General features: G+C 41.3%; 1 protein-coding gene across 1 annotated transcript; it reads left to right on the top strand.

The window, feature by feature from the left end:
* Positions 1-8,040: 8,040 nt before the first annotated feature.
* Positions 8,041-10,493, top strand: LOC119546604 (protein odd-skipped). The gene is made up of 2 exons (XM_037853042.1): positions 8,041-8,490; positions 8,731-10,493. The coding sequence occupies exons 1-2, from the start codon at positions 8,418-8,420 to the stop codon at positions 9,858-9,860; spliced, it is 1,203 nt and encodes a 400-aa protein (XP_037708970.1). The 5' UTR covers positions 8,041-8,417; the 3' UTR covers positions 9,861-10,493.
* Positions 10,494-11,102: the final 609 nt, after the last annotated feature.

Below are 11,102 nucleotides of genomic sequence, written 5' to 3' on the forward strand. Positions count from 1 at the left end.
TTTTTAAGGAGTGTGGTTCGGTAGTGGGTTAAGTCGTATAGCTGGAACTCCACGGGCAGCCACTTGAGTGGTGCAACTATTTACTACCGTATTCGAATCTCCAGATTCCCCGAACCGGGCATTAGTCTTAAGTAGTCGTAAAAACGCAACTGCGAAACGCAAATGCGATTATGGACCACACAAGCAACACGAACATCCAAAGATTTGACCAATAAATTTCAAATACTTAGTTGGAAATGGAAGCACTTTTGCTTAGTGCCCGAAAGTCTCTGCCATTTCGAATACAATGTCGACAATTAGTCTCAGGGAAAATGTAAACAAACTTGGGGGCTGGGTAGATTTTCCAGAAATTGAAATTCCGCATCGGGTTACGGGTTACGGGTTACGAACTGGAGATCTGCTTTCTCCGCTACAGATCATTGGGAATATGTTTGTAATTTATGGATAGCGCCGCACTGTAAACACTGCCCTAATAGCTGGATCGAAATAACCAACATAGCATGTAATCGGAGCAAACAAACACTTGACACCCCCGCAAGTGGCGCTGAAGGATCGGGAGAATCATCCTGAAGGATCTCCATCTGGCATGGAGCCTTTGGACATTGTTTTTTTGTGGGTCGCACATGTTTTGCCATCATAAATCACCTAATGTCAGGGGTGCAACCTTTCATGTATTTCTGAACGCATTTTCACACTTTTCGTCGCCCCGTAATTTGAATACTTTACGAGACGTCGAGATCTTCACTGGAAATCATCGAAAAGCGAGAAGCGTGGCCCTTGGGGCATTATTAATTACGCACTTGTCTTGGATTACATGCCCGGCGATGTTGGGGTTATATCAGTCACCATGATTATCTATCAATGGGTGGTCATCACCCTAGATTCCGATCCCCGGATCAAAGGGGTCGCCCTTCATTAATACTCCTCGTAATTAGACGTGGCTCGAATCGAAAGCGCGAACACTCTCCCCAGGTGATTTTTTCGGGCTAATTGAAAAGATTGAACGAGCTGAAAGGGACCCCCAAGTAAACTCATTCATGCCATTTCAATTAGTCCTCTGTGCTGGCACCCCAACTGATCACCAGTTGAACTCTAGCAATTCCATTATTAATTAATCAAAGCATCGTTTCGAAAGGAAGACAAAGTCGAGCTGACTCTTAACACTTGGTGGGCTGAAGGGAAATAAAAAATGGTGGCTCGGGAATAAACAAATGAAATGTTAGTTTATAAAATGACAGTCATATTATTTTGTTAAAAGTTTTAATAAAACTGAATACTTTTCTTATTTCATTTTTATTTATTCGTATAATTTAAGATTGGGCTGAAGGGAAATAAAAAATGGTGGCTCGGGAATAAACAAATTAAATTTCCGCTTTTAAAGTGAAAATCATATTATTTTGTTAGAAGTTTTAACAAAACTGAATATCTTTTTAACTTCATTTTTATTTTTTCGTATAATTAAAGATTGTTTCCCAAAAATGTTCTTGTAGATGGCATAAGTAAGTTAGATATTGATTTGTATTCTTTAAAATCATTGTTAAATGCTTACAATGGCTTAAAAATACCATAAAGGAATACTTTAAAAATTATAACATACTACCTTATTATATTGAAATAAATTAAAATAATATTCGAATTCCAAATCTCATTTCCAATAAAATAAGTTATTGTGTTTCTATCCATCCCTGTTTTATTTTGTCCACATATGCTGCCTTTGATTGTAAAGGGCCAACTATCCAATCATCAGATTCCTCAGTGGGTTAATTCCGGACTCGCATTTTGATTGGCGGCTGGCGGTTTACTTTGGGGGCTGCCGACAGAGAGGCCATGAATATGGGAACCCAACCACCGAACCACTGAACCACCGGATAAGTTAACCACCATATCCACCGAACCGTCCGCCATATTGCTAAATCACAAACGCAAATAAAGCATAAAAGGAAAATAAATGGAAAAAAAGAGGGAAACAGCCGGCGAAATATGAAAGTCGGCCGATGTTTATGACAAGCGCTGCGGCTAAAATCAAAGTCGCTGGCTGGTCACCCGTCCCTTTCTACCGCCTTAGCCCCATCCCACTCGCTCTAACTGTGGGCCATCGTCGTAAAGGTGTTGTCGCCCCTCGTGCCGTTTTTTTATTATTAGATTTCTACCAACTCATTCTGTTTTTGCGACATTTTCGAGGCCCTTATCAAAATACGGGGTTGGCTCCGGGCTCCGTTTATTACCATACGGCAAACAGCAACGCAATCATGGTGGGGATAGGATATGATGATATGATGGTGACTGCCGCCCGATCGATAAGGCAACCAGGGAACGAGGTGCTTTCAGGTAGCTGACAACCCACAAAGCGCCGATGTCGATAACGCCAAAGGGGAGGAGTTTTGGGAGGTGAGACACGATTTGGGTGGAAATCACGCGGAAAGGAAGCCAAGGGAGTCTATTGAGCAGTAACAATAACCAGAACTTATTAAAACAGGATAAAGATAGAAATTATCTAAGGAACCGGTGCTAAGTTCTTTTTAGCTTTAACTTCATTAAAAAAAATCTACAATTCGGGTTCCAGATTTGGTTAAAGTTCAAGTAATATTTTAAATAGAACATATATTTAAATAGAATTACGAACATTATTGCTAGAACACAAATCTTAACTTTAAAATATTTGATATATAATATTTAAATATCTGAGGTAACTGGTAATACATTTTGTAGAAATTTGAATGTCGAAAGCATTAATTTTTTTTGGTAATTTGTATTTTGCTTATCATCCATCCTCATAGACCTCTTATAACACTCTTTCGGCAAACATAACCCGAAACTAATCTGTTGCCAAGTTAAAGGATTAATCTAATTATTTTGGCAAATAGAGTGTCAATCCTTTCGGGGAGTTGCTCGCCCAAAACCGAACTCAACCCTAAACCCTTTGGATTCGCTACAGGAAATCGCAGGTTTGTTGTGGGGGAGTTGCCTTGCACTGGACTAATATGACCAGACAAGTCAACTGCCCTCAGGATCAATCTAATTATTTTTGCAAATAAAGTGCAACCCTTTTTGCGGACTAACCCTTTCCGAATTCGCTACACCCGAATTCAGCCAAGGGAAACTGGACAAGGCCACACACACACGCGAAATGTGCAAATACCATTCGAAGGATACTCGGTCCAAGCTCACTAATCCTTGGGCTACTCCTTTTGTTCGCGCGATCTTCCAGGTACGATGGTCGTGCGTGAACGAGGGAATATATCTGGATGTATTCATCCTTCTTGAAGGAGTAAAAGTGCGTCGCGCCCACCGCAATGCGAAAGACAATGTCCCCGAAGCCAAAGTCCAGTTCAGGGTAACGTTTAGGGTTAGGGTTGCTGGTCCTGGAACCCGGGTTTACGACCCCTACAGCACCGTTCCAAGATGGTATCAGCTACCTGGGCACCTACCCGTACACACCCCTTTAATTACGCTAGTAAAGGGTACACCCCTTTTTCTCCAGATAGAGAGAGTTTTGGTTTTGGTCGTGGCAACTTATGGCCACGATGTCCTTGGGTTTACGATTCGCGGAGTCGCGGGCGTGACGCGTTTATGGTGTGTTTAGATACTTTTCGCAAGCAATTGAAATCGCAACAATGCCGCATGCACCCGTCTTTTTCGGCAGCCTTGACTTCTGCACATCCCTTCAAAATACCAATCCCAATACCATATATATTTACCTAATTATCATGCGAATCCCAAGGACTGCTGTGGAACAATTTTAGCGACTTTTTGGCGTTTTGCTTGGGAAATCGAGGTTGCGTTGTTGGTTGTTGTTGTTGCCCAGTTCGTTGGAAGAATTTCCAATAACTGAAATTGTTTTTTCCTTTACCTCATCGTTGTTACTATACTTGGTCTGTTTTTGCCATGAAATTGCAAATTGCTTTTGAGTGAAGCCTTGAACTGATGCTTTTGGCCCTCTTCCATCTTAACTTGGGGCATGAGAAAATTGTGCTGCATTTTAACCCCTCCCATCTGGGGGAAATTATGTAAAATTGTACCTAGAGATGGATTTTATTGCAACGCAGAAAAATGGCGTATTGAAATCTGTATTATCTAAAATATTTCAATCTGAGGAGCTCAACCATTTATATATAACATTTAAATGGAATATCATGGTAAATACATAAATCTTTAAAATGATTAAAATAAATCATGCATTCAAACCATTTGATTTTATATCCCATTTTCTAGTGCACAATCAAAATGTTTCTTAATATAAAAACTTAACTTTATATTGATTGCAAGTGACTTCCTCTATTGACATCGAAAATACTTCTTTACTATTATGACTTCCTCGAATAGAAATAAAAATCTTGGTTAACTTCTTTCAGTAGCTTAAAGAAGTTCCATTCGCTGGAAAAAATTAAAAGATTTCGCTATAAGTGAAGGTCATCAAATTGAGATTCCCAAAAAATAGGACTCTTCATTTTCCTTCTTTTTTCCATGGCTAACAAAAAGCGATTTTAGTGGAAACGCGAAACCTCTGGCATATGGCCCACTAAAAAGTCATTTAACAATTATTGCCCATGACTCTGCCACATCGACTCTGACATTTCTGCTCTAAAAAATCTAATTTTATTCGTGGAACACGAAAAAAATACCATAAAATATGCATGGCTGTGGCCCAAAAAAAATGCAGACAATGAAAGCAAACCAAAAAAAGAAGAACATTGCTAAAAACCGGGTCAGAGTCCGGAGATCTGAGAGTCAACCAAAACCAAGGGTCTTCTGCGAAGTGTCTTTTGGGCGTTTTTATGATGCCAAAGAAGCGACTAAGTAAGTTGTCATTTTCGGTTTATGATGATTTTGTGATTTTTTGCTCTCGTTGTTATATTTTTTACGCTCTACATTTTTGTATTTCGATATTTTTTCCGCCGAGCAGGACCCCCGGAAACAATGACAGGCTACTAATGTCGAGCAGGTCGAGAGTTTTATAGTTTTTTATGGCTTTATGGCCGAGCCAATGACTTCTTTATTGGTGCAGGTCCTTGGCCCGGAATTTCAGGTCTTCCCATTTTTTTATGGCCATCTCATCCTTCGGTTTCCGTTTCCGCGATTTCGGGGATCTCTGGCTCTCGCGTTTTCCACATGCAAATAATGGACACAGACGACATGTGTTTCCCCCGAGAGATGGCTAATCCTTTTGGCCATGTGTTGACAAGAGCAACAACAATAGTAATAATATTAGTATCAACAACAAATGGATACAGCAGGAAGTCAGCCAGTGCGATGCCATATATCATGTGCTGGGAAATATTCGGCCTGTGTCTTTCATGTGTCTCCACTCCATCCACTCCGTGTTTATCTATTTATTTATTTATTTGCCTTTGTACACTTATGACATGATGTTAATTACCGCTCGCGACTCCAAGCCAAAGGCAGGGAAATGAAAGGGTAGGCGGAGTCAGTTCCAGTCCCATTCCCATTCCCATTCCGAGTCCCAGTCCCAGTCACTTTGAAATGGAAAAGTTCGCCGACTGTTTGTCAACTGTCAACAGCGGCGACAATTGCCAAACGCCGAGGTTAAAGCTGTCAGGCACTGACAAACCGACGGCACATCCGATGTTTAAACGGATCGAAAATCAAATCCGGCCAACACAGAATCCCAGACACACGCACTCAGGGAAAATCCTACAGGACCTATTGATTCAGCCTGTTTGATCTTTGACTCTCCACCGCCTGGGAAAGTTTGTACTAAATGTTGTGTAAATATTGCTTAATTTAATCACCCAAAGTCAATCCACCAAAAGGACCGCTTGTGACGGAGTGTGTCGCAATGGGCTTAGTCTCAAAATTCCCTCGGATCCCGAATCCTGATCCTGGTAAAACCAATCAATGGGAATGTTTCTTGTTTTGCCAAGTTAAAGGATTAGCCGCAGATCCATTGCGGAAATGCTTCACCGGTAAAGTCGACAAGTCAAAGTCATGGGAATGTACAGGATTCGGAAGCAGGATAATGGGATATACTTTTTCCTTGTTTTGTAAAAATTGGGAAATATGTTTTAATATGCGGAAAGTCCAGGCGGATTTAGTTCGGAAGCAGAAAAGTAACATGTGAAACTCTGAAATATTTAATAATGAGAAAAAATTAATTGAAATGTGTATATGTTAAAGAACATGAAAATGGTATTTATAATTTTCTAATGCATGTGAAACTAAAAACTATTTTACGAAATCCAGATAAGCATTGGACGTAAATTTATGAAACAGAAAATATATGATTTTTTCAAAAATGTTTGATAGAAATTTGTTTGAATCCATTAAAGGATGTTGGCTAAGTAAAACACTTTTTAAAATTATTAGTTTCTTTATTGCTTAAATTAGTAATATAACTTCAAAATATATGTTAGTTAAAGTATGAGTTTTCAACTATTCTGGAAACACAATATTAAAGAATTCCAAATTTCTAAACTAATTGCTAACATTTGGCATGAGCTATACCACTTATAGGCCTTCAGCTCTTTAGGTTTAATAACATTTCATTTTGTTTTCATTGGTCTACTTGAGTCTAGATTATCTTTTATATGATTAGATAGATCAAATGATCAGATAGTTTTTTCTTAGTTATCTAATACTTCTTTGTAAAACTATTTCCATCTATGGTTGCATATGTTTTTGGATCTCCAAGTATTTTCTTTTAATACAGTTCAAAACAACTGTGCAGGTGCACTTGCCTCGATTCAATTACAGCTTATTAAATAATTATCCAAGTGAGTAGCATGAAGCATTTCGAATGAGAAACTCATGAAAGATGATTTGACAGGCCCGAGTCGTACTTCACCTGGAAATTGTGAAAGTTCACTACGGTAAAATACTAAAGTATCGCCATAGATTATTTAACTGAATTGTTACACAAAGCAGAAGTAAAAAATTAAATTAAATTTTAAAATCGTTTAATTTAAATCGTAGTATAGGAAATTAGAAATATAATTTTATCCATTTTAAAATTATATTGTAACCAAAAATAAACTGTGGTCTTACGAAGATTTGTTGTTAAATGTATCAATAAATTTAAAATGGCTATCGCTGAAACCCTTTTTAATACCACAAATTTAATGTCCCTAGATAATTAAACTCAAAATGAAACTCTTCAAATTACATTAGCAATATACCGAACCGAAATAATGTAAATTTTCTGTAAAATATGTCCATCACATCCTGCCGGAAACCCTTTTAAAAACCAATCAATTTTCGCCACAAACGGCCATTTCCACCCACTGGAAACTTTTATCGCCATCGCTTTGAAGCGGCTAATTGAATTCCAGATTAAAGTGTAAACCAAAGTGGGGGAAATGCAGAAAAAAAAGAAACTGATTTGTATTGCAAATTAAAATTTAAGTAAAAACGAATCAGGCACAAACACAAGCAGGGACAATAGATTACAATATCCTGGGGCGCAGACAGCATGACATTAAAAAGGCACGAGGACGAGAGAGCTGGCGGGGCATGGAAAGTGGATGAGGAGGCGGAGGGCCAAAGGACATGCCGGGATTCAGGACACACGGGGCCTTCGTGCAGCTGCTCCTGATGGCACATGCGCCTGGGAGGGAATCGTTTCGGATTGGGATTGGGATGCGGGCTGGACTTAAGCGATGGCTGCTGATGCCAGCCAGCAGCTACGGCAGCAGCAGCAGCAACAGCAGCAGCAGCAGCAGCAACTACGGCAGCAACATCAGCAGCAGCAGCAGCAGCAACACCAACAAAATACCACGCTTGCGACCGTCAGGCCAACGGTTTCCGCTTGTTTACTGCTCGGAACGGAAAAAGCCAAAAAGATACAGAGCCACACATCCATATCCATGAGATACAGATACCGAGCGCTGAGCACGAGGGCCAATCCGAAAGCAGCAGGTAGGCGTGGACGTATCTACCATTTCCAAATAACTTCAACCCCGCCACAGGCAGCTGCCGTTGGTCGGGCCGCTCGTCACCCTCGTCGCCCTCCTCCGCACTTCTCGGCGGGTTCAAAAACGGGTCGCCACTCCGTCAGTTGCAGTCAGTTATTAACGAGCGCTACTCCCAACAGCAACATCGCTCAGGCAGCAGCAGCAGCAACAGCAACAGCACGGCAGCAACACCAAACAAGTCACTCAAAAGGGGAAACAGAGACGGGGATATAACACATACACTCCACTCGTTTCGTTTCACTTCACTTCGATTTTCAACCGTTTGAGTCGGAGAGCGGCGAACGGCCAACGAATTCAGTTTGTGTCGAGACGTTGTCGGTGGCACGTCGCATCCAAAAGAACGCTCAGTCAGCCAGCTAACAAAAAAAAAAAGAAAACAACGCAGAGATACAGATACAAGTGCTAAGCCAAAGTGAACCGTGCAGTTCCCACTAAACCATAAATCTACATAACCAAATAAACCAACAAACGGCCAAAAAAGACAGTATAATGTCTTCCACATCGGCCTCGCCCATCAGCAACATAACCGTGGATGACGAGCTCAACTTAAGCAGAGAACAAGGTGGGTTCACGTGCGAAACGCGTTAAGACTAGGGATTTACCGACGGCTAAATGGATAACGCTGCTTTGATTAAAAAATCTATTTCAAACTTTAACTTTGTCTTAACAATTTGAATAACTATTTTGTTATAAAGAAAGTATCTTTAGACTCTTTTACAATTACATTTTAGATTTGAATTTTTTGATAATACCTATATTAAACCTTAACTAACTAGATAACATTTTTCTCTACTCTTTTTAGACTTTGCTGAGGAGGATTTCATAGTGATCAAGGAGGAGCGTGAGACGAGTCTCTCCCCCATGTTGACGCCCCCACATACGCCCACTGAGGAGCCACTGAGGAGAGTGCATCCGGCGATCAGTGACGAGGCTGTGGCCACGCAACTGCACATGCGACACATGGCCCACTACCAGCAGCAGCAGCAGCAACAGCAACAGCAGCAACAGCAGCAGCAGCAGCAGCAGCATCGCTTGTGGCTGCAGATGCAACAACAGCAGCAGCAACATCAGGCGCCGCAGCAATATCCGGTTTATCCCGGAGCCACCGCCGATCCCGTGGCAGTGCATCAGCAGTTGGTGAGCCACTGGTTCCGCAATGCAGCCATCTACCAGCAGCAACAACAGCAGCAGCAGCAGCAACATCCGCACCACCATCACCACCATGGACATCCGCACCACCCGCACCCACATCCCCACCATGTGCGCCCCTATCCCGCTGGCCTTCATACGCTGCATGCCGCAGTTGTGGGTCGACATTTTGGAGCCATGCCCACACTTAAGCTCGGTGGTGTTGGTGGTGCCGCTGGTGGACCCACCGGTGGTGCTGCCACCGGCAGCAGTCGCCCAAAGAAGCAGTTCATCTGCAAGTACTGCAACCGGCAGTTCACCAAGTCCTACAATCTCCTCATCCACGAGAGGACACACACGGACGAGAGGCCCTACTCCTGCGACATTTGCGGCAAGGCCTTCCGGCGACAGGATCATCTGAGGGATCACCGCTACATCCACTCCAAGGACAAGCCCTTCAAGTGCAGCGATTGCGGCAAGGGTTTCTGCCAGTCCCGCACCCTGGCCGTCCACAAGGTTACCCATCTGGAGGAGGGTCCGCACAAGTGCCCCATCTGCCAGCGGAGCTTCAACCAGCGGGCCAACCTGAAGAGTCACCTGCAGAGCCACAGCGAGCAGAGCACCAAGGAAGTGGCCACCTTACCGGCCACTTCGCATTCCGTGCCAAACCAGGCATTGAGCCCGCCTCAACCTGAGAATTTGGTACAACATCTGCCCGTCCTCGATCTATCCTCCTCATCATCGAGCTCCGAGAAGCCCAAGCGAACGCTGGGCTTCACCATCGATGAGATCATGAGCAGATAGATTGGCGGATATCCAAACAAAACCGACATCTGGTTTCTGTTGAGAGATTCTAGAAGGGATTCAGAGAGCTGGACAGCCGCCAGGCATGGGAAATGCCTGGAATGGAAAATCAACCGAGTCCAGCTCGCATTCTGGCCAAAGGTGCAAGTGGAAAATCCTCGCCAGCAATTCGCAATCGCAATCGCAACCCAGTGAGCAGAAGTAGTTGAAGAAGAAGTCATCATCCGTGCAATCGGTTCTATATAACCCGGAAATATAGCAAACCCCAATTGCATTAAACAAATGCCAAAGTTAAATAGCAGAGGAAATCTGATGAAAAATCTAATGAAAAGTATTGCTAGCACAAGCCTCCTACAAAACAATTCCAAATCACACACAATTGTAAACTATAAATTAAAATAAATACCATATAATTGTAATTATAACTTAACTATATATTATTGTATTGTACCTTATAGTCGTAGTAGCCCATTCAGTTTGTAATGCTTATGGAGTAAAAGTAAACCAAATGTTATGTTACAATAGTTCAATCAAACAAAACCTCAAACCCGCTTTGGTTATTGAAAGACTGTTTTAATTATTATATTTAAATAATAAATGAATAAATCAATCCATCGATTGTGTAATGTTAAACCGAGACGATTGTCATGATTACTTACTGTATAGATTTAACAACTTAATTGTCGCTATAGCAAATGTGACTAAGCACAAAGATACAACGATCTCATTATCGTCTATACCTATAGTCTGTATATAGATACGCCTACAAATATTTGCATTGATATGAAGTTATCACAAAAAATACTTAAATATAAACGGAAAGAAATTTTCAACTGAAATTTCAAAAGCCTTTTTGCTATCGCAGGGAATTTGGGGTTTCTGGGGTTTATATAATGGAGTTATCGCACTGATTTGTGATTATTTTTCCTTCAAACTGATTGAATTATCTTTAGGGTATTTTTATATACGATTTTTAGGACTGGATTTTGAAAAACAAAATGTTTGTTTGGGTATAAGACTTGTTAGCATGGTAAAATAGTTCAAAATGCAAACATCATTGTGTTCAGATATCTTTCAGATTCATCTTATACTAAAACATTTTATTTGCCCATTTATTTACCTCTAAAATATAATGCCTGGTTTTGATTTACTTTTAATCAATATAAGCGTTTTCTTTATCGTATGATTAACTCCCACACCTTCCTGATCTCGACTTTATCTCATGCTGCGAACATAATTCAC

Source organism: Drosophila subpulchrella, chromosome 2L (genome assembly GCF_014743375.2).
Source record: "Drosophila subpulchrella strain 33 F10 #4 breed RU33 chromosome 2L, RU_Dsub_v1.1 Primary Assembly, whole genome shotgun sequence".
In the NCBI taxonomy this organism is placed as follows: domain Eukaryota; kingdom Metazoa; phylum Arthropoda; class Insecta; order Diptera; family Drosophilidae; genus Drosophila; species Drosophila subpulchrella.

Bases quoted from the DNA above. Each gene is read 5' to 3' on its own strand.
- LOC119546604 (XM_037853042.1), top strand. From the start codon at position 8,418: ATGTCTTCCACATCGGCCTCGCCCATCAGCAACATAACCGTGGATGAC. The intron at 8,491-8,730 runs GTGGGTTCACGT...TACTCTTTTTAG, and splicing joins CAACTTAAGCAGAGAACAAG to ACTTTGCTGAGGAGGATTTC.